The sequence below is a fragment of the Myotis lucifugus genome, unplaced genomic scaffold, assembly GCF_000147115.1.
Source record: "Myotis lucifugus unplaced genomic scaffold, Myoluc2.0 scaffold_46, whole genome shotgun sequence".
Taxonomy (NCBI): domain Eukaryota; kingdom Metazoa; phylum Chordata; class Mammalia; order Chiroptera; family Vespertilionidae; genus Myotis; species Myotis lucifugus.
The window spans coordinates 5504160-5528967 of record NW_005871094.1 but is presented as its reverse complement, the minus strand read 5'-3'; the positions used below and the strand labels follow the sequence as shown (position 1 = coordinate 5528967).

The following is a 24808-nucleotide window of genomic DNA, read 5'->3' as shown; positions in this document are numbered from 1 at the left end:
TGAGCCGAGGTTTTTGGGGAGGCGCGGGGGTGTCTTTAAAAGTGTTCAACAGCAAAACAGTGGGGAAATTCCCAGAGGCCGAAAATTTGGGCACCCCCCGGAGTCCTTGCAAGGGGGGAAATTGCCAGGGGGAATCCCCCCCCCCCCCCCCCCCCCCGCGCGAAAAAGAGAGGTAGTGGGCAGGAGGGACCTCACAGAAGAGTTGCATTTATATTATGGCCCAGAACATGGATTTATAGAGACACAGACCAGTTTCCCAACCTAGGACCGCAAAGGTGGACAGAAAAGACATACTTGAATGAGCTGGACTTCCAACACACTGTCTTGGTCCGGATCTCCGATTTAGGTGTTAAAAAAAGAGTTGCATCACTGCCATTGCATACGTGATACCTAACTGCATACGTTTTTCTGTAGAAAATTCCTTCTGAAATGCTGAGAGTACTTTCGTGCAGTGTGTACTTACCTTTAACTTATTTTGAGAGAAGGAGTGGATCTCATTCCAGTTTTACATGCAGATAGAGGAACTGATTTTAGTAAAGTTTTTAAGACCCGTGCAGACCCTGAAGAAAAGTGACAGTTGTGTCCCCCTGGACCATCATCTCCTTAAGACCAGAATGGTTTTATAAACAAAACGCGTTACAGATCATACACTTTTATGTTACCGAACAAATGAAGGGACTAGATCTGTGAGGCACATTCCAAGAAGTTTTCCACCTGTGTTTCAAAAATTCTTCACGTCTTATCAAATTTGATTTGTCAAGTCAACTCCATCAAGAGTCTTGAAACAGAGCGGTGGCTAGAAGAATCTAACTCTTTTTTAAAAAATATATGTTTTATTGATTTTTTTTACAGAAAGGAAGGAAGAGGGATAGAGACTTAGAAACATCGATGAGAGAGAAACATCGATCAGCTGCCTCCTGCACACTCCCTACTGGGGATGTGCCCACAACCAGGGTACATGCCCTTGACCGAATCGAACCCAGGACCCTGTAGTCCGCAGGCCGACGCTCTATCCACTGAGCCAAACCGGTCAGGGCTAGGAGAATCTAACTCTTGATTGCCAGGCCATTGTCCTGTTGGCCAGGCCAAGGGTTGGCAGGCAGGCCGGCCTTCGGTCGGACCTGGTTCCGTGAATGGGGCCAAGTGACCTGTGGTCTGATCTGGCCTGTGTGAGTTATTGATGGCTGCTGTGTGGCCGGGACCTGATGGGTGCTGATTGAAACTTCTAATTTGAGGGTGAGCCAGGTAAACATTCTTAGCCCTCAGCTGGAATGGAAATGTGGCCCTAGGTACTTGACTTCTGATTTTCAGGGCTAACAGGTTCTTGAACCTGAAGATAACAATCATTTTTCTACACCCAGGTTAGGATCTCAGACAGTTGGGGATTGGGTGGCATTGTTTGATCCAATAACTGTGAAGATATTTTCCTGGTCCTCAAGTGTCACAAGTCCCACCTGAGTTACCAGTAATAAGGGAAGAGTACATTTCAGTCAGGAAATGACCTAGTGGGATGGCAACTTGACTGAGTTATGTCTCTTTATCCTGGCCCCAGAGCACTAGTTTTGGGGTTAGAAGGCAGCTGTTTGATTGGAGAAATCTGTTATGATTTTGTCAAGTATATTCATAAGCTCATATTTAATGTATATTTAACTTTCAAACACTTTCAATTATAGTGTCTTGTTTAATGCCTATGATAGGCTGTTGACTTATGCAATATAGTTTTTATTTTAAAGCATTAAACTATTATAATAGAAGAGTGATCTGAACTTTTTTCTTTGAAGGAATGTAGTTGAGTATTACAGAGATTGAGTTTGAGAGTTTTGTGTCTGCTGGATTGGTGTATGCCATACCTAAATTGTAAAACTGTTTTGGTACTGAACTTCTATTAGCAAGTAACAATGCTACAGCTTTGTATGATAGGAAGTGTAAGAAGGGATCGACTTTCCTTACATTTGCCGTAAAATCCTAACAGCAACTGCTCTATCTTTGCTGGCCTTGACAGTCATGTTAAGATACTTCCTAAGCAGGTCTAATATTAAGTAAAGCCATTTGTTGAAATTTTCTACAGAGTAGCAAATATTTATTAATTACAAGTCACAGATCTAGGCATTTTGAGAGGTAATAATGTAATGACAACAAAGGGAAACATAACGTGCCTTCAATATGCTAGCCTCTCTTATGAACACTTTAAAGGTTTACTCCTTAAAACAATTGTATGAGGAATCTACATTTTTTCAGGAAACAGGCATGGGGAGGTTAAACCATGCCTAAAACTAAGGTCACACTGTTAGATGGAGGCAAGATTTGAACCCAGGCAGTCTGGCTCCACAGTCCATAATCTTAACTGTAGTACTGTTCTGCTTCTGCACAAAGGTGGAGACAGGAAATCGGAGATTTGAAAGAGTTGTTGTATTCAAGGCACTTACATAGTAGATGTGAAATTATGAAAAAAATAGAAAAGTTCAAGTTTCTGTTTTCTTCCTAAGGACTTATAATTGCAGAAAGAAACAAACATTTCCCCTTCTGACCCTTTTAGATTTATTTGGACTTAAATTTTTTTTTTAAAGCAAATCTAGTTATAGATAATATATTTTTACTTTGAAACTAGTGAAGTGGCCCTGTATCTTTTTAGTGTGCTTAAGAAAACTTGGTCTGTATTTTACTTTTGTTCTGAAATTTACACCTAAATTGGGAATTAAGAGAAATACACTTATTTAAATGATATCTAATTCTTAGAATTACATGTACTCTTTTAAAATATAAGAATATTTTAAAAACTGCTAATCCCTATACTCAAATGTTTATTGCTATAGCTAATAGTGATACCACAATTTATTGAGTAGCTACTATATGCAATATGATTTTTATATCTAGTTTTACCTAATTGTACAAACCTGCAAGATAGGTATTATATCTGTTTTGCAGATGAGGAAACTGAGGTCCATAAAGGTTAAGTAACTTGTCCAAGGTCATACAGGTTTCAAGAGGCTTGGCAAGTTCTGTGACTTAAAAACTGTGGCACATACCTCTACTCACTCACAACCACCACTTATTGAGTACCTTCTAGTCTTCAGGCACTATGCTTACCATTTGTAGTTTTTTATTTAGTCTTTTACAAAAACTCTATGATAAATATTATCTTTTTTTTTTTTTTAATAGCTAGGGAAACTGAGAGGTAAGTTAACTTGCCCAGGTCTAAGAGTTGAAAGGGTAGGAGATAGGATTCTGATCTTGGGCCTCTGACTTCTATTACCAAAGCTCCTTCACTATTTTACTTGACTATAATATGTGCCTAGTTGGAAATACAGATAAATGCTATAAGGCTAGAACAGAGAGGGAATGATATTTAGATCTATTTTATCTTTACTTTTTTGGCTTTAATGTATTAATATGAAAATTGGAAGGACTATTGAAAGCATTTTTAAAATATTAGGTAATTTCATTGATTTGGAATGATTTGGGTTTACATATTATTTAAAGACAACATAAGTTTAGATAGTAACATTTGATGAATCATTGTGTTTACCTTTTTTCTACAAGTCTTTATTTCTTAAAATCAAACATTGATCAAAATTGTTTCTTGTGTTAACATATGGTTCAGAGTAAAAGTGATATATATGATTTGACTACTAATAGGAAGTGAACCTATTTCAACTATTTTAAAATTTCACATTTAAAAATGAATTTGTATTTTTTTCTAATTGCAAAACATCCTAAGAAGTCTTTTGTGGAATATTTGCAAAATATTGACCCACTGAAACAACATAAATTACCCTCAATACTACCACCCAAAGATAACGCATCACCCTTTGATATATATTATTCCAAATATTTTGTTGTGTCTATATGTATATTTCAATTTTGTTTTGGCTTTTTTTGCTGTACTGTATTTTTTTCTCTTTAATATATAGTAAATATGTCCTCATGTTATTAAATAGCCCTCTGTATTGGCATTTTATTTAATTGGTCCCCTATTGGATATATAGGCTTTGGGCTTCTTTTGTTTTTGTTTGTTGTTGTTCTTTGACAGTTATGAGTAATGAGACAGTGTGCTTTACAGAAACAAATCTTGAAATTATTTATGATGAGTTCCTAGATATTAAATTGCTGGATTAAAGCTATCAGTTTATTTTCTTATTGTCTGTGTAGGAAACTTTCTGTTTGGTGTACCCTGGCTTTAGTTTGACATTATCCTTAGTAAGTTGGGATTATGAATGTGGTTTTGATCAGACAAGTCCATAGAAATGTATAGGGAATGCTTTATAATTCAAAATGTTTGCTCCAAATAATTTATTTTTTCCTTTTATTTTAGCTTTTAAATGAATTTTTATTAATCACATTTGAAAAATAGAACGTATTGTGAGATTTATTATTTATTTGGTCTATGATTGTTTGAGGATTCCTTACAATCCCATAGGCTCTTGCAACCCATTGAGTTGGGGACTGTCAGACTTTCTTTCCCTAAACCAGGGGTCCTCAAACTTTTTAAACAGGGGGCCAGTTCACTGTCCCTCAGACCGTTGGAGGGCCGGACTATAGTTTTAAAAAAAACTATGAACAAATTCCTATGCACACTGCACATATCTTATTTTGAAGTAAAAAAACAAAACGGGAACAAATACAATATTTGTATTTGCATGTGGCCTGCGGGCCGTAGTTTGAGGACCCCTGCCCTAAACTGAGATTAGGTACTGGCCTTGTTTGGGAACCTCACTGGCCACTGAAAGTTCTGATAGTCTCAGTCTGGTAATCTTACAACTTTAGAAAAATAAAGTTTCCCACGATAAAGAAAAAGTATCATGAGGTGGTTGGAGGTCTAGAGATTGAAGCTGCAGAACTGGCTCCTGGAATTAGAACTTTGTGACTCTTAGCAAGTTATGATTCTTCTCTGAGCATCGTTAGTTTCCTTATGCAGTACTTGTTTTCTTGACCAAATGCTGGGAGATTTTATATTATGTTAAAATATTTTTTTGCTCATAGGTAAATGCTTCTATTATTTGCATAAACTTTTAGGTAAATGTAGTGGATTTTTAATAAATGATTCTTGGGCCTAATACAGGTACTTTGTGATGTTTTACATGTAGTTAAGATACATTTCAGCTATTTGTGGTGATGTAAATTTGTATTTCAATCATTCAAAAATCATTTTAATTTTAGAGATGTAGCTATTAGTACCTAAGAATATAATAATTTTCTTTGTATTTACTCCAGGGTTTCTGGTACGTCTTGGATCTGTAGCATGACTCTTTCATCAATTCTGAAAAAAAATTAAGATTCTTCAGATATAGTTTCTGCCCCACTCTTTTTTTCCTTCCCTCTATGACACCAATTAAATCTATATTATATATTTTGTCATGTCCCATTTGTCCCTTAAACTTTCTATCATTTTTTTCTCTCCTTATTCCATTCTGGATAGGTTTCACTTGCCTGTGTTCCAGCTCACTAATTATCTGTTCAGCTATGCTCAGTCTGATTTTAACCCCATCTATTTTATTCTTGATTTCAACTATAGTGTGTTTTTTTTGTTTTGTGTTTGTTTGTTTTTTTTGGCTAGAATTTTCAGTTGTTATTCCCTCTTCTACCCCTTCTCTCTTCACAATAGATTCTAATTCTCTGGTGAAAATCTCCATATTGTCATATATTTTCTTGAACATATCAGTCAAACTACTTTAAACCTGTGTCTGTAAACTTCAATATCTGGATCACTCAGATCTATTTCTCTCATCTTTTCCCTTCTGTTTAAGTGTCTTGGTTGGTCTAGTAGTTATTATAATTTTTATTATTATTGATAACTTTTGATCGAATGCCAGACATTATATGCAGATTTAAACGCAATTACAGTTGCAAACCTAATATATTTTTCTAGAGAGGATTCACCCATCCTCTGGTAGGCAGGTAGAATAGAAGCAGATCACCTCAACAGTCAAGAACTAAGCTGACTTAAAGTTGGGTTTTAGGTTTTGTAAACCTCTAATTTGCCCAACTTTGGTAACCCTGCAGGGAACCTAGCTAAGAGACTGGATTTTTATTGGTCCTCTCCTGCTTTTGTCTCTCCAGCAGCATGAGAGTCCTAAAAGCTTTTCCTTGCTTTTCAGTTGCTTTCTGCTGTCTTTTTTAGCTTCTTACTCTGTATAGTTTACTAGTAAGAATCAACAAATGCCTCAAGAGGAAAATCAGTACATAGTGTTGTTGGTTTTGTTCTTCTGTGTCTCCCTTCATTATGGAATCCTGGGTGTTATGGCAAGATCCAACTATCAAGTTTTGTTCCTTTGGCCCTGTGAAATTATTAAAAGCTCGGCTGACTTTTCTGCCCTTTAGTGGCTGTCCTTTCCTGGTTTCTCAGTCCCTTTCCCTGTGCCATTAAAGAAATAGATGGAATGAACTGAGAGAGGGAAAGCTATACCTATAGAAGGTGGGACTCATTTCAATAGGTTTTTTGTGTGTTTTTTTGGCATTCCAGTCTTAGTTCCTCAGAAGGTCTCTGATACCTTAAGAGCTTTTTTCCTCCTATGTGTTATACAGCCTTTCTAGTTCTAAAAGGGAATGTTTTTCTGCCACAGGCTATTCCAGAAGCAGAAAACTGTGTTTAGTTCTTATGGAATAGACTCATACCTTGTAGGTTATGAATTCCTCATAATAATATTAATGTAATAACCTGACACTTGAGCCCCATATTTTTTTGCTCAGTGTTTTTCTTCATTTTTCCTTTTTACACTTTTAAGTGCTTATTACTAATATCTGATGGGAAAAATTATGGAATAAACATAGCATTATTTGTTTAAAATTGTTTTAAGTACTTATTGACTAGGAGTTAAAATGAGATTTTTATTCTTGGTTATGTTGATTTGTAAATCTCTTGAGACTTACTTGTTTATGATGTCCAGAAATTGAGAATTTAATCTTTGTCAGAAATATATGTTTTCCTTTCCTGTTAATGTAATTTTTATATTGTCTACCTTTTTACTAGAATTTTTATGGGAATATTATATTTATGTGAGACAATGTTTAGAAGGAAGATACTTGGGTCTAATGTAAAGTTGTTGGTTTGTAAGTATTGTCAGTATTTAATACTATTTAACTTTCCTTACATTCCTTTAGTATGACTGATATTTATTATAATCGTCATTTATGTATTTGTTGTTAAGGCATGTTGTTTTATATAAATAGCAACAGTAAATTATTTTCAGCATCCTTAGATATGTACCCTTTCCCTTCCTTTCATTGTCCCCTTTTTCCTTTCCCTTCTGATTTAAGTAGTTTGAGAAGAGCTATAAAACCTAATTCCTACTTATTCTTTAGCTGTTGCTAAAATGTTGCTTTCTCAGGAAACCCTGTTTTACCCTGTCCCCCCAATGTGTCTGGCATCCCTTCCTCTGCTCCAACAGTTAAATGCTTTCATTACAAATGTATACCTTTCTCCTATGTCACTTTATACAATTTTAATTATGCATTTATTTGTGTGATTACTTGATTAATAGCTATCCCTCCAAGTAGACCACAGGCTTCATAGGAACTATGGAAATTTTCCCCCTCCCCTCATATCATTGTAGTCCAGCATAATGTTTATTAAATTAACAAATTAGTGAATTAGCTGTCACAAAAATAATAATAGTTCTATAGTTATGGACATATACATCTATAGTTACATACATACGTACACATAGAAAAAGATCTGAAATCTACAACAAAAAGAAAAAGATAAGAAAAATATTAGTGAAAAGTTTAGACATGGTAGCTAGCCTTGATCCAGAAGGTCCACTTTTGTGTTTTCATGGTTTAATGAACAGATGATACTTTTTGACCAGGATATAGGTCTAGGTTAAGTGGGACACAGGCTGGATTTCAGCTTTTACTCCTTAGTGGGTTCTTCTTGTCAAAAAAGTGCAACCTGTGCAACAGTATATAGCAGCCCTGCACTTTATACCTGATAGTAGGTCTAGAAAGATACCAGAAAAAAATAAAAATAAAAGGAGAAGGTTGAAATTTTTAAAATAGAGGAAAATTTTTCTGAGTTGAAGAAAGATTGAAGTCATTAGTTTGAAAAGGCCTGCTAAATGTCAAGAGACATACCCTCAAGAAGTATACATTCTGATGTAGGAGCCTGGTGCTAGAAAAGCTGCTCACATGAACACTTTGAGGAAGCCACATATGCTGCAGGAGCAGAATGCTGAAGAAACATCTGTAGTGCAAGAGTATTCTGGGTAAGCGTACCCGAACAAGGGAGCAAAATCACTCTTATTTCTTGAGGTGACATTTCTTGAGGTGACTCTCCTGCCCCCTCTGCTGACAAAGCTTAACTTTTGCCAGCTGGCAAAGGAAAATTACTTAAAGGGCCCAAATTCATTTTCAAAGAGTAGGCAAAAAGGGTGAATTTGGAGGTGAGAGTGAATAGGTCCATAATTGGCATACCTATACTGTAGCTTTTTTTTAGCTTTTTTTTTGGTTTTTTTTTTAATTCTTTTTTTAAAAAAAATATTATAACAAGTATTACAAACGGTATTACATATCCCCCCCCCCCCCCGCCCTTGACAATCCCCTGCCCTCCCTTACCCCCCAGTGTCTTATGTCCATTAGTTATGGTTATATGGATGCATACAAGTCCTTCGGTTGATCTCTTACTCCCCTCCCTTCTGCCCCCCAACCCTCTCTGGCCTTCCCACTGCAGTTTGACAATCAGTTTGAGGCAGCTCTGCCTCTGTATCTATTATTGTTCAAAAGTTTGTAATGGTCTTTATTATCCATGAATGAGTGAGATCATGTGGTATTTTTCCTTCATTGACTGGCTTATTTCACTTAGCATAATGCTCTCCAGTTCCATCCATGCTGTTGCAAATGGTAAGAGTTCCTTCTTTTGATGTGATCTTTTAAACTTTCTCAGTGTTTCATTTATATTCAAGCTGGCTAAGTCTATTTAGTGTCTGAAATTTTCTTTTTGGATCACTTGATGATGCCCAGTATTGTTTTAGTTGAATTAATATTACCAGTAGGCTTTTAAATTTTCATTTCCCATTCATTCTTATAAAATAATAGAACTGCAATAAAATATTTTTAAAATTATAAAAATGGACACTGGGAGTGCTTTGGAAACAAATGTTGACTGGCATATTGGGCATGTTGGCATGTAGGATCTTAACTGGCACAGTATTTCAAACTATTAGTTTATCAACTGATGAACATTCTGAATTTGATAAAGGAAAGGCTGAGAGCTTTAAACATGTAAGATACATATATGTTGTCTGAAAGTTGAATAAGGAGAATTGATTATCATCTGTAATAAACTTATTTTCAAAGTTTTATCGTCAAACTGCTTACATTCCATATAATAATTTAAAAAGTCAGAAAAACACTTCAAATTTATATTCTGGGCTACAGTGATCTATAATGTGACTTAACATGTGACATATCTTATTAAGCTTTGAGGAGAGCATTAAAACCAAACAGTCCTGAGCCTTATCCAACCAGTAATTATGTTATAGTTGTGAAGTATGAATTTTACATGAACAGACATATGTAGAACTGAATTTTTAAAAGACTGGCATACAATTAAAGTCATATAAATCAGTGACACACTTTGAAAAGTTTATATTGATAGAGAGATTTCAGGAGAAATTTTATTCCAAAGTTAGCATAAAAGCAAAGTAAACAAGTTTTTTCTATAGAGAGTGATATCCATTTTGATAATATTTGGTCTAAAGTACTTTTGAAATTTTTTTTCTTAGTTTATCACCATCATTTATGAAATCAGACCTAGGGAAAGAACTAGGTCTGGGGACAACACGTGCATAGTCTTAATATAGCAAACGCTTAGCCTGCCCTGATTATTACCAAATCAGAACAGTGGGAGTGTTTGCAGTGAATTTTTAAAATAGGTTTAAGAATAGTTAAATGTATTTTTCAAATGCTTATAGATCCTTTGTAGTATTTCTGAGGAACAGAGTTTTTAAAATGCTGTGCCATAGGACTTAAGAGGTGAAAGATATCTATTAAGAGCAAGCATGGCAAACTCAAAAGGCTAACACGGACCAGATAAACAAGGTTTAAGTTTATGTGGGCTGCAAAAAAACAAAAGCTTCAGTTTTCATAGAAACATAGGTTTATTTCGATAGAGACATGCTGAATACAAAGGGCTGAAATAAATGAGTCATTGTTAACATAAAATAATAGAACATTTTAATAAAAATTAATATTTTTTTCTTGAACATTAACTTACCAGACATTGAACAACTGCACAAATTAATAAGCGTAATGCAAATAAACCTATTTTTCTTGTTCTCTGAAAGCGAAATATTTCCTGTTGCGCACATCAAACAAGTCAGTACAAGAATAATGATGTGGTAATCGGCTGCTAAAATACTCGCTGCTAGTATTAGTGGAGAGATAAGGTGTGCCTGTAAGGGAAATGAATGCAACATGATTATAATAATCAGTCATTAGCGAACGTTGTAGTTCGTTATTAATAATTATGTATAATAGGACATTGTAAAAATTACAAAATTTTTATTAAAACGTTTCTTACATACTGTTATATTGGCTGGGCCCCAAAAATGTTCATTGTGGGCCGCATGTGGCCCATGGGCCGAGAGTTTGACATGCTTGATTAAGAGGGTAGGGGGATAAGTCTCACAAAATGAATGCATTTGGATTAGTTAATATTGGTTTAATCTCTCACCATTAGTACAATTTGAATTATTGCATTAAGCTGGGGGGAGGAGTTAGATCTGGTACAAAGGAAAACATGAAAAAATCTAAACAGTGTAGCATAGAGAGAACACTGAACAAGGACAGGAGACTTGGGCTCTAATTCCAGTTCTGCCACCAATTGATTGGTAATTTTGGATCAATCATTTAGTTCAGGGGTCCTCAAACTACGGCCCGCAGGCCACATGCAAATACAAATATTGTATTTGTTCCCGTTTTGTTTTTTTACTTCAAAATAAGATATGTGCAGTGTGCATAGGAATTTGTTCATAGTTTTTTTTTAAACTATAGTCCGGCCCTCCAACGGTCTGAGGGACAGTGAACTGGCCCCCTGTTTAAAAAGTTTGAGGACCCCTGATTTAGTTTCTCTGGCCTTTTATTTATTTTCATACAAAATGAGAGGATTAGATTAAGGCCTTTTTGGCACAGGATAATAGCAAGATGTTGATATTACAGAATAGTTTTTTAAATAAATGTACCTTCCCCATTAAACATTTAGTAACTCAAATTAAGCTAATTTGCCCAACAAAGATATTTTGAGAACTTGATTTAGTAAGAAGGTGATTACGATTATTTTCATGTAATTAATTACATGTAAATGCAGCTTTTGAGGGTGCTTGGAAAGAGTTTGATATCTTAAATTTCTAATTTCTTTGTAGATATATTGTTATTTTGTCTGAGGTTTGGAGATGTGCATATTAAGCAGTAAATCTCTTCCATATCATGCCCAATTTTAATGGTCTTTGCTTTAGATAGAAAAGGACAATTTTAACTTTTGAAATATATTCTGAAGGGCCAGTTGTTTAATTTCAGAAAAGATTATGATTCAAACTTTCTTAGGAATATTTTTTATATGGCTGTCCTGGCAGATTTTTCTGTTGTTTGGAGACCCCTAAACCACATTAGCTAGTTTTCTGATTTTGTGCTAGTGTGAGTTTCCTATTTTACCATTCTGTATGGGAATGTTTGTTTATTTTGTTGCCATTCTCTTTTCCCCAGTGGTTGCTGCATTTTACTTGTGTGGAATGTGTATGTGATCGAAGTATGTGATCCCAGAGTGCTTTGAATCCTTAGAGATAATTGCTACAGGCTCAAACATTTTCAAGTGCTTGGTAATAAGGTGACTTGAGTTTTGCTCTGGGTGTTGATAAGCAGATGCCTACCATTTGTTAGGCCATTGACATCCTGCAATTTTCAACAATGACTCTTCGGAGTGTAATGTAGGTATTAATTTTGAAATGCAGAAACTTAGGCCAGTAGGAGTGTAACCAAGGTCATTTATTAAGGAAGCATTGAAGCAGAGTTTAGAGTCCACATCTTAATACTGTAAATTCATCCATATTCTGTACATGACTAGAGTATATTATCAGTGTGAAAAAATTTTAGATTTTATTAATATAAACTTTTTTGTCAATGAAAATGATATCATTGTGTGTCCAGGATACGCTTAAGCATTATGAAATTTACCTGTGCTTAATTTTCTCCATCTTTTTGTCTGTTAAAATGGGAGAGATCATTTTAGATTAGTTCTTTCACTTATACTTTAGATCTTATTCCGATTTTGTTCATTCAGTTATCTCTTCTTTTCCTACATTATCCACCACTCATTTTCTACTTCTGCCCCCATTCAATGCCCATTGGACCAACTTTCATTAATCTTTAAAAAACTGTGCCTTAATCTCACATGTCCCATTTATCTGTTTCCCTACACAGCTAAACTTCTAAGAGCTTGTGTGTTTGCTGTCATCATTACTTCATTCATTCATTCATTCAGAAACTTGTAATGAACATTTTCCAAGCATACTCACCAGTAGAGAAAAATGAATACTAATAATTCCACCTTCAACAACTATCAGCATTTTGCCTGACTTTTTATAAAACAATCTATTTGCACCCACCTCCTTTTCTTTCTCCTGGTATGGTTTAAGATGAATATAAAAAGAATATAAGATTATTTCATTCTTAAATGTTTCCATATGCATCAAGAAGAGGACATTGTGCTAGTTTTTGATCGCTCTATAACAAATTATCACAAACTTAGCAGTTTTGAACAATACACATTTATTATTGCACAGTTTATGACGGTCAAGATTTTGGGCATAGTTTAGGTGTATCCTCTGCTTCAGATCTGTTACAGGGCTATAGTCAAGGTGTTGGTAAGGGATGGAGTTTTATCTGGAGTCTTGAGTGGGGAAGAATCTGCTTTTAAGCTCATGTGATTGTTGACAGGATTATTTCTTGAAAGTTGTTGCCTAGATTCTGCCCTTTGTTTACTTACAATTTTCCCAACACCATTTATTGATGAGACTGTCTTGACTCCATTGTATGCTCTTGCCTCCTTTGTCAAATATTAATTGAGCATAATAGCTTGGGTCTACTTCTGGAGTCTCTGTTCTGTTCCATTGATCTATATGTCTTGTGCCAGTACCAGGCTGTTTTGATTACAGTGGCTTTGTAATATAACTTGATATCTGGTAATGGGATTCCCTCCAACTTTATTCTTCTTTCTGAAGATTGCTGTGGTTATTCAGGGTCTTTTTGGTTCCATATAAGTTTTTGAAGTGTTTGTTCATATTGTGAAATATGCTGTTGGTATTTTAATGGGGATTGCATTGAATCTATAGATTGTTTTGGGTAGTATGGATATTTTAACCATGTTAATTCTACTAATCCATGAACATGGTATATTCTTCACTTGTTTATATCTTCCTCTGTTTCTTTTTTCAATGTCCTGTAGTTTTCTGAGTGCAAGTATTTTACCTCCTTGGTTAAGTTTATTCCTGACTATCTTTTCTATTTTTATTTATTTCAGAGAGGAAAGAAGAGGGAGAGATAGAAACATCAATGATGAGAGAGAATCATTTGTTGCTGCCTCTTGTCCACCCCCCACTCAGGATCCAGCCTGAAACCTGGGCATGTGCCCAGACTGGGAATTGAACCATGACCTGGTTCATGGTTTGACACTCAACCACTGAGCAACACTGGCTGGGCATCGCCGTGTGGCTTTAAGCAGACACTGTACAAAAAGGGACTGCAGATGGGAACCCATGGCCATGCAGACTCTCTACACAAATGGACTGCAGATGGAAACAAACTAAGCTAGCCAGATGCTGGACTGGACTGTGCTTTAATATAGAGCAGAGACTCTGGTCAGTGGCTTTAATCTTAGCCCTTCTGAAGACAAAATTCAACTTTTTCCATGGCAAGACAGAGGGAGATGGGACCTTGGAAGGGAACCCCCTTAATTTTACCTAATCAATAAAGCATTCCATCATACCTCATCCTCTTGTGAGGGCCTCAGGAAATTCTTTTCCCTGCAGCACCCAAGAACTCCTTTTCCACCAGTGACAGGTGGGGATGCAGAGGGCACCCTACAAAAGCACAAAGAAGGCAAAAAGTTGTTCTAATCTCACCATTGAGAGCTATTGTAGTATATGTTCTTTGTCTTTTCTCCATGAATGTTGTTATTACATACAACACTTGATTAATCATGTATGTACTGTAAACTACTTTTTCCCTTCACTTAGTATGTAGTGAACATTTGCAACTATACATCATGATTACATGGTATTCTGTAACATAGGTATGTCATAATTTATTTAATGAATTCCTTATTGTTAGACAACTAGGTTGTTTATAGTTTGGCTGTTATAAATTGTGCTGTGATGAAGGTGGGTGATTTACATCTCCTAGATTATTTTTTAGGTTAAGTTCCAAGAAGTGGAATAATACTGAGGCTGTATAGTGTGGTGATTAAGAGCATTGACTTTGGAATCAGATTGCCTTGGGTTCCAGTCCTTACTTTGTAGGTGTGTATATTTAGGCAAATTAATTTATCTGTCTCAGTTTCTTAATAGCTTATGTATGGAAAATACTTAGAACAGTGTCTGGTATATAGTAAAAGCTCACAAATGTTAGATGCTAGTATCATCATGGTTGGCATCATTATTTTTATTTAAAGTATATGTACATTTAAAATGTTTTTGATATGTATTATATTAAAGTTCTCTCCTAAAAAGTTGTGTCAATTTGCATTCCTACTAGCAAAATATGAAATACTATTTACTGGCTCTAGCCAACAACTGAGATTATAATTAAAGCATGCTTTTTTATTTTCTTTTTCTTTTTTGGGGGGTGTGTGAGCACAGTATTATAGGGATAATCTGTCTTTGTTTTAATCTCCAATTTTTTGTTGTTATTGACTAGAGGCCCAGTGCATGATTAATTCATGCCTGTGTAGGGTCCCCTAGGCCTCGCCTGCCATCAGAGACATTTCTGCACCCCTGTGATGCCTTGCATGCTCCACGGATGCTGGCGGTACCCCGCGATGCTCCACCGACACTGCTGGTGCCCCAGGGGGTGGGGGAAGGATCTAATCCAGTGATGGCGAACCTTTTGAGCTCGGTGTGTCAGCATTTTGAAAAACCCTAACTTAACTCTGGTGCCATGTCACATATAGAAATTTTTTGATCTTTGCAACCATAGTAAAACAAAGATTTATATTTTTGATATTTATTTTATACATTTAAATGCCATTTAACAAAGAAGAATCAACCAAAAAAATGAGTTCGCGTGTCACCTCTGACACACGTGTCATAGGTTTGCCATCACTGGCCTAAGAGGTGCTCCATGCACCTCCTGGTGACCGATTGTTTGGTCGTTATGGCATTATGACCACTGGCCTTTTATAATGTAGATTCTGAATTTTTAGCTTTTTGTGTTTTACATTGCTTTTATTTTTCTAGTTGGTTGGTTGCCTTTTAATTTTGTTTGAGGTCATTTTATGTATTTATTTTTACCTTTGTGAGATGTGTATGTAAAAGTAATTTTCTGTATAGTTCTGCCTTTAAAGATTTTTATTCACGCATCTATTTGATATTTATTAAGTACCCTCTGTATGCCAGGTAGAGATCTAGCTTTTTGAAAGTATACTTTTTATTTGAGAATGAATTTACATTTATAGCAGGTCCTCAAATAACCTTGTTTCCTTATTAGATTGATGAAATGCTGAGGAAACTTTTGTTATATCAGTTAAACTTATGATAAAATTGGGTTCATTATATATTTCACTTGAAGTCACGGAACCTATTGACAGTGTTAAGGGAGGACTTACTATACTAGTACAGAAGAGTAGCAAAGGCGGTACAGAATTCCCATATGCCACTCACCTAGTTTGTCCCTTTGCTAAAATCTTATATTACTACTAGAGGCCCGGTGCCCGAAATTCGTGCATGGGGGGTCCACTCAGCCCAGCCTGCACCCTCTTCAATCTGGGACCCCCTCAGAGGATGTCTGACTGCCGGTTTATGCCCCCCCCCCGCCAACCTGGTTGCCCCCTCACTGCTCCTCCTGCCGGCCTGGTCGCCCCTTACTGCCCCCCCTGCTGGCCTGGTCGCCCCATGCAGCCTGCTGTTCAGTCGTTTGGTCGTCCCTCACTAACCCTCCTGCCAGCCTAGTTGCCCCATGCAGCCTGTTGTTCAGTCGTTTGGTCGTCCCTCACTAACCCCCCTGCTGGCCTGGTCGCCCCACGCAGCCTGATGTTCAGTCGTCTGTCCAGTTGTTTCGGTTGTGACAGCCCCTGGCTTTTTATATATTAGGACTAGAGGCCTGGTGCACGAAATATGTGCACTCGTGGGGGGGTCCCTCAGCCTGGCCTGAGCCCTGTCGCAGTCTGGGAGCCCTTGGGGGATGTTCGACTGATGATTTAGGCCCACTCTCCGTGGGGAGCGGGCCTAAGCCGGCAGTCAGACATCCTTAGCGCTGCCTCGGAGGTGGGAGAGGCTTCCGCCACCGCCACTGCTTGCCAGTTGTGAGCCTGGCTCAGGGCTTCTGGCTGAGCGGTGCTTCGCACTGACCACCAGGGGGCAGCTCCTGTTTTAAGCATCTACCCCCTGGTGGTCAGTGCACATCATAGCGACCGGTTGCTCCGCCATTTGTTGATTTGCATATTAGCCTTTTATTATATAGGACTAGAGGCCCAGTGCGGGGTCCCTTGGCCTGGCCTGTGAGTATTGGGCCGAAACTGGCTCTCTGACATCCCCAAGGGATCCCGGATTGTGAGAGGACGTAGGCCAGGCCGAGGGACCCCACAGGTGCATGAATCCGTGCACCGGGCCTCTAGTATGCATATACGATCTTTGGTTAATCTCTCCCGCCCTCCCCCCCTTCCCTCTGAGATTCATCTGTCTGTTCCATGTTTCTATGCCTGTGGTTTCCGCTCCTGCGTTGAGCATCTGCCCGCTGGTGGTCAGTGTGTATCATCCACTGGTTGGATGGTTGTACGGTCAGCCAGTTGCTTAGGCTTTTATATATATAGATGGTACATCACAACTAAGGTACCAACATTGATTGATGCATTACTATTACCTAAAATCCACATTTTATTTGCATTTCACTAGTTTCCCACTAATGTCCACTTTCTGATTTAGGATCCCATCCAAGATACCATTGACCCTTGAACAACATGCTGGTTAGGGGTGTTGACCCCTCATTGTAAAAAATCTGCATGTAACTTTTGATCCTCCCCCCCCCCCAAGTTACCAAGAACATAAACAGTTGATTAATACATATTTTATATATTCTTTGTTTTATGTAATGTGTTCTTTCAATAAACTAAGTTAGAGAAAATATGTTAAGAAAATCATAAGAAAGAGAAAAATACTGTTACAGTATTACACTTATTGAAAAACATCCTCATCTCAGTAGACACAATCAAGAGTCAACTACTTTTAGTTTTCATGTTTCCTTATTTTTCTCTGGTCTGTGACAGTTTTTCAGTCTTCCTTGCTTTTCATTATATTTAGAGTTTTTAAGACTACTGGTCATGTATTTTGTGGAAATTTCTTTAATTTGAGGTTGCTTTTCTGATCATTAGACTGGGGACTATTAGTATGGACCCATGGATATTTATTTTACGCTTTCGATTATAATTTAATACTACATTATTTATTTTGTTATTTATGTTATTTCAGCTTTGACCATTTATCCTTCTTTCATGTTGATTTCTCTGCACCTTTTGCATGCCCCAATTATTTTCTTGTTGTTGTTTTTTTGTTGTTGGTAATATTACATGATGTTCTGGGCTTTAATCTTCTGAATTCCTTGTCCTGCCCGTAGAATCAACCACTTCCCCAACAATCCCTATTTATTTTATTGGACTGTGGTATGTAGAAACCAAGATAGGGGTGCTGGGTGTGCTCATTGCCATTGAAGTGTCACTGCTTCTAGTCCCTCTTAGTGAACAGAAGTAGGATTAGTGTGTGTACACACACATATCTATTATTACTTGTGAACCTATTTATATTAAACTAAACATGAGTTCACACTGATATCTTTGATTCTAATCCAATACCACTGGTTCTTTCTAACCTCCCACCCCTTGCTTTTCTGTCACTTACCACTCCAATGTGAGAAGCTTAGCTCCCATCATCTACGATCTGTTTATTTATTTGTTCAACCTGAATATACATATAAAGTGTTTCAGAATTAACCCATGTTCCTGTGAAAGACAAGTTTACCAAATAAAGTACAGTTTTTCTGTATGGTTCCATTTATCTTTAGTTTACAGTTTACAGTGAAGGCACCATTTTCCAAAGTTGTTTATATCAATTTTTTTTTTCACCTACAGTTCTGCTTTTGATGATGGGCTAAAGACTTCCTTGATCCATAGATTGATTACAATTATATAATATGTAATAATACAATATAATTGTATCTAATATAATATGTATGTGGTATGTTATTTATTATTAGGTATTTTACTGCTTTGTTTTTACCTTAAATTCCTAAATACATCTGCACATTAAATACATTGTCACTTGGTATGAAATAGAACTATGTTTTTCTTGGTTTTCTCAATATTTTGAAATGCTATCTTTATCATATTTTAGAATATTATATATACTAGATGTTTTCTGTTTCTATTTTATTTTCTCCTCTTTTTCAAGTTCCAGACATTATATAACCTTCTAATAATTTTAGCATCTAGTACAGTGATGGCGAACCTTTTGAGCTCGGCGTGTCAGCATTTTGAAAAATCCTAACTTAACTCTGGTGCCGTGTCACATATAGAAATTTTTTGATATTTGCAACCATAGTAAAACAAAGATTTATATTTTTGATATTTATTTTATATATTTAAATGCCATTTTACAAAGAAAAATCAACCAAAAAAGAGTTCGCATGTCACCTCTGACACGCATGTCATAGGTTCGCCATCACTGATCTAGTAGATTATTCATCTCTTTGCATATTTATGTTCACTTATTCTTTTAATTAATTTCTATAATTTTCTTTATTTCAGGAATATTTTAGTGGATAAACCAAATGACCAATCTTCAAGGTGGTCTTCAGAGAGCAACTATCCTCCCCAGGTAAGATTATGTGTAGCTTCAGATACCATTTAGAAATAAAAATTTAAATAGGTATTTGATTGATATTTATATGGATTTCATTAATAGTTTATTCAATATTTGAACTTATGAGGTAAATTTTTATTTCCTCTTTTTTTGCTTGTTTAAATTTTGGAAAGATTTTTATTTCATAGGTAAATGCAGTGTGTGATTTGATGAAACATAATCTTTTTACTTCGGTCTACTGAAACATTTAAAATCTAATTTATATTTTTTTCTGGATTACTAATGATATAAAACTAAGTTTCTTGATCCTTTTGAGGGAAATATTAACTAAAAAGAACTGGTTAAGCCCTGCCCGTGTGGCTCAGTTGTTGAGCATCGACCTATGAACCAGGAGGTCACAGTTCATTGCCTGTCAGGGCACATGCCTGGGTTGTAGGCTCGATCCCCAGTAGGTAGGAGGCAGCTGATCAATGATTCCCTCTCATTATTGATGTTTTTATCTCTCTCTTTCCCTTTCCCTTCCTTTCTGAAATCAATAATTTGTGTGTATGTGTATATATAATAAAAATAAATAAAAAGAACTGATTAAGGTGCTGTTACTGTTCTGAGCAGTAAAACTGATTGGAGTACTGATCTGAGCAGAGGTTGTGACTTCTGCAATGATTCTCAAGTCGTTCTGTGTATGTTTAAGGAAATGTTAGTAAGATGAACTTTGACTCAGTGACTCAATGACTACCTTTAGGGGAAAATACACTTAATATAGTTTGTTATTTTACTGAAGTAGCATATTTAGATGACATCAGGACCATGAGCTAAATTTTTTCCTTGATAAGTGGTGTCTAGACATCTGGATTTAAAGGTAAGTATTCTTTTTGTTATACATTTTCATTGTTAACACATTATGTCCATATCTTTGAGGAAGAATTAATGTTCTCATAGGAAAAACATGAATAAATAAAACTTACTCTTTTTTTATTCTACTGTAATTCTTGGAAACTAATCTCTATACTTATTTTTTCTTAACTAATCTCTGTACTTATTTTTTCTTTTATGTTTTGTATTTTTTTTTACTATTTGCATACCTTTTGAATCACCTGGTGTTTAAATGTTTCATTGTAAAGAAACATTTAAACACCATTCTTTTGTGTCCAAAGAATAGACACAGCTTTACTCACCAGCCAATCAGTAGAGTATGCAAATTAACCCAACAAAGATGGTGATTAGTTTGCATATGCAGGCACGAAGTGGGGGAGTGAAGACTGAAGGTTTTGACCAGAGTAGCAAAGACTGAAGGCTCCGGCTGGAGCAGGGCCTGGGTCCCGGGTGCCAGAGGAAAACTGGTGCTGGCAGCCAGGGGAAGGGAAAGCCTATTGCACGAATCTCTTCGTGCAGCGGGCCTCTAGTACAATATAAAAAATAATAAAACACATACCCATTTACTCATCAACCGTCTTTAGAAATGAAAATTGACCACAGCCATTTGAAGCCTCCTATGAGCCCCATCTATTATCCATCTTCTAATTCCATTCCAATAACTATTATTTCATATTTTGTTAAACACTTTTGTACAGTACTATTATATATATGTATATGTTTATAAATATCCTATGATTTAAGCTTTGAAGAGTTTCTTTGAAGTAGAATTGCTGGATAATAGGGTATATGTATGTACAACTTTTTAAAAATATATTTTTATTGATTTCAGAGAGGAAGGGAGAGGAAGAGAGAGAGATAGATAGAAACACCAATGATGAGAGAGAATCACTGATTGGCTGCCTCCTGCACACCCCCTACTGGGGATCAAGCACGCAACCCGGGGATATGCCCCTGACTGGAATCGAACCTGGGACCTTTCAGTCTGCGGGCAGATGCTCTATCCACTGAGCAAACCCAGTCAGGGCTGTACAACATTTTTTTTTTAAAATTGATTTAAGAGAGAGAGAGAGAGAGAGAGAGAGAGAGAGAGAGACATTGATTTATTGTTTCACTTTTATGCATTTATTGTTTGCTTCTTGTCTGTGCCCTGACTGGGATCAAATCTGCAACCTTGCTGTATCAGGACAATGTCCAAACCAACTGAGCTACCTGGCCAGGGACTATGTTCAACTTTTATTAGGCAATGTAAAACTGTTTTACAAAATGGCTATATAATTTATATTCTCACTGGCAGTGTATAAAAGTACCTATGCATTGTATTCTCCCCATCTTTCTATGGCTGAGTTTTAGATTTTGCCAGTCTGGTGGATTTTTCATAGTAACTCACAGAGTTAGTTCCTGTGAGCTTCTGGTCACATTTTCATCAGCCACTCAATACATAACCTTACTTTATGTGTGTTTCTGTTTAAAGACACTTTATTTTATACATATTATTTATTCATTAGCATTGAACTCATAGCCAACAGCATTATACTCATGCCTGAATGAAGCTTATTTAACACATTTTCTCTGTAAGGCCCATCCCAGTCTTCTTGTTTTTAGAAACACTACATAGCATGTCAGTACTATTCTTGGGGACCAATTTAGATAGGGAAATCACTAACAGAAAGCACAAAAATATAAAAAATATGGCATTGCATAAATCATGAAAAGGACACTTATTATGAAACCTAAAATAAGAAGGTACAGTGTCCCTTGTTTGACCTCATTTGGGAGAACATGCATCAGGAGACTGAAATTTTTTGCTCTTCTGTGTGTATCCAGAATGACTATGAAAGTGCTGTTGGTATTGAGTTGGGTGATAAAAATAAATTTTAGTGAGTATGTGAATTCACAAATATGGAATCCATAAATAATGAAGAGTGGCGATACTCTAACAGTTAATTTAGCTTAACTTGAACAGCTTTGAGAATTAGGAAGAGGAAAAGAGGATTCTGAAAAATCAAAATCATCATGATGAAATTTTAGGTCTTGAGGACTTTTTCTAGAATCTACTTTGGATATGCTTTTGTTCTGTTTGTTTAATTATTTCATCAGGTTTCAGCAACTGGAAGCACTTTGTGCATGTGGTACACAACTGACCAAGTGTTATGAGGGAGAAGACAGAAAAATCTCAGTAATGAATAGAAAAACAAAAATATAACGTTTAGGGCATTGTTAGCACTTGGGTTGCGGGAAACGAGTTAAGTCGGCTCGCGTGAATTGCGCGTACTCCGGCTCGCGTGAATTGCGCGTACTCCGCGGGAGCCGTCTTAAACTCGGTTCATATAGATTTGCGGTGGAGTGCGGGAAACGTGTAAACTCGGGCCGATTGTAACTGCGTATTACCAAATATTTCAATCGAACCCATACTTCAAAAGATATAGGCATTTTAACGCGCCATCTTATATTTTGGCGGGAAATTCACCCGACACCGTAGTGTTAGTATAAGGATAAATAATATTCTATGTTTTAGTGGCCTCTAGGATAGTGTTATCTAGTAAACTTTCTGCAGTGATGAAAATATTCTATAATTTATGCTGTATAAATGGTAGGTGCCAGCTACATGTGGCTATTGAGCAAGTGAAATGAGGCTAGTACAACTGACAAAAGCAATTTTTAATTTTATTAAATTTTAATTAGTTTAGATTAAATAGCCCCAGGTGGCCATTGGCTACGAATTAGATTTCACAGATCTAAGGCATTACTGTTATTAGGGTGTACTGTTTGATTCTGATAGTACTTTACCCTGTCAGTAAGAAATGTTAATTATGTTAGTATATACACCTTAAGTAGATAAAAAACTTTATGGTGGTACAGGTTATCTAGAGAAGGGTGGAAATCAAACTCAATACCTCTTAGTTACTCCTTTCTTTGCCCAGAATGAGGAAGGACTTACATGTATGCATTGGTGCTAGGATGTATAAACTGTGACCTCCTCATTCATAGGTTGACACTCAACCACAGAGCCACAACTGCAGGGCTAAAAGTCTAATATGCTAAGTAACCGGTCGTCCTGTTGGCCTTTCAACCAATCAAAGCGTAATATGCTAATAATATGCTAAGTAACCGGTCGTCCTGTTGGCCTTTCAACCAATCAAAGCGTAATATGCTAATAATATGCTAAGGCCGCTCAACTGCTCACTGTGAAGTGCACTGACCACCAGGGGGCAGACGGTTTGACCGGTAGATTAGCTTGCTGCTGGGGTCCAGGACTGAGTGAGACGTGTGGACACGCCTTGGAGCCCTCCCACAGTCCCTCCCTGGCTGGCCAACCTCCTGCATCCCTCCCCAGCCCTGATTGTGCACTGGGCCTCTAGTATATATATATATATGAAGATATTTTCTATTGGATTTAGAGGTATCATATGTGGAGTGATGAATGGTGTACAGCAGATTGTATAAACACCAATTTTTTAGTAGTTACAACACTGTACCCAGCTAACCATTTGTCAGGGAAAACTGCCATCTATCTAAACCAAGACTTAAAATGATGAATAAAGGGTGAAAGGAGGAGAAAAGGATGGGAGGAGGGCATGTGCATTAATGAGAAAGACAGATGTGAAGGCTCTCTTGCCTACCTGACAGTTGTATTCTTTTTCTTTTCTTTTTAATCTTTATTGTTGGAAGTCTTACATAGGTCCTCCTTTTCCCTCCCATTAATAAATACAGTAGTATTCTTAAGAAACTTTGAATTACTAAAGATCATATTACCACAGCTATCTTATATGGTTAAAAAGGATTAATGACTAAAGAATAGCTATCTCAGTTTTCCAATTCAGTTTCTATAATAAGAACATTTAATGGTTAAATATCCACAAAACAATTAATATGATACATCAACAAAACCAAAGATAAAAATCACACGAGCATCTCAATAGATGCAGAAAAAGCATTTGACAAAATTCAACATCAATTTATGATGAACCAAGATGACAACGTAGGTAAATGCCTGTACTGGTAGCCTCCCACAACCACATCAAAATTACAATTAAGTTGCCCTGACTGGTTTGGCTCTGTGGATAGAGCGTCGGGCTGTGGACTGAAAGGTCCCTGGTTCGATTCCGGTTGAGGGCATGTACCTTGGTTGCAGTGTAGGAGGCAGCTGATCGATGTTTCTATCCCTCTCCCTTCCTCTCTATAAAAAAATCAATAAGAATATATATTTTTAAAAAATTACAACTAAGCTCAGCTGGTCCAATTCCCAGTCAGGGCACATGCCCAGATTGCAGGCTTGATGCCCAGTTAGTGGGTGTGCAGAAAGCAGCCGGTTAATGATGTTTGTCTCTCTATTATTCTCCTTTCCTCTCTCTCTAAAATCAATAAAAACATATTTAAAAAAACTACAGTTAAAATACAGAACAACTATCATTCAGAATTTTCTGAAGGCTGGCTGAACGGAAGGCCTACAGGCAGAGAAGTATAAAAGAAAGCACTCAGAGACTGCTAGGAGGGGCGGAGGCTTGGAACAGGCTGGTCCAATACCCATGTGTGATGTTTTTTTAATCAGGAGACATAACATGGCTGCAGAGGCCTGCCATGAGGAGTAAGGGATCCCAGCCCCACACCAGACCCCCAGCCCAGGGTTCCAGAACTGGGAAGAGAAGTCCCCATAATTTTGGGCTTTAAAAACCAGCGGAGATTGTGGCTAAGTAACACAGAGGCTGCTGGAGACTCAGGCAGTTTCTCTTAAAGGGCCAGTGCATGAATTTACATGGACTTGCTTCCTCAGAGCTCCAGTGCTGGGGCAGGTGGCTGGAGAGAGAGCAGACCCAGAGACATGCAGGAAGCAACTGGATGGTCTGGCATCAAAGCAAGAATTCACGGGTGGCTTTCAG

General features: G+C 36.9%; 1 protein-coding gene and 1 non-coding gene across 7 annotated transcripts in view; one reads left to right on the top strand and one right to left on the bottom strand.

The window, feature by feature from the left end:
- Positions 1-24808, top strand: part of MKLN1 (muskelin 1) — a 301088-nt gene that overhangs the window by 158132 nt on the left and 118148 nt on the right. For all 6 annotated transcript variants that reach the window (XM_023753515.1, XM_006088336.3, XM_023753519.1 and 3 more), the window contains one exon: positions 19001-19070. In XM_023753515.1, the coding sequence (XP_023609283.1) occupies positions 19001-19070 (70 nt within the window). The remainder of the gene's footprint in view (positions 1-19000; positions 19071-24808) is intronic.
- LOC111825931 lies at positions 9719-9853 on the bottom strand. Its single transcript, XR_002829161.1, has one exon. It is a non-coding gene; the product is annotated as a small nucleolar RNA SNORA72 (small nucleolar RNA).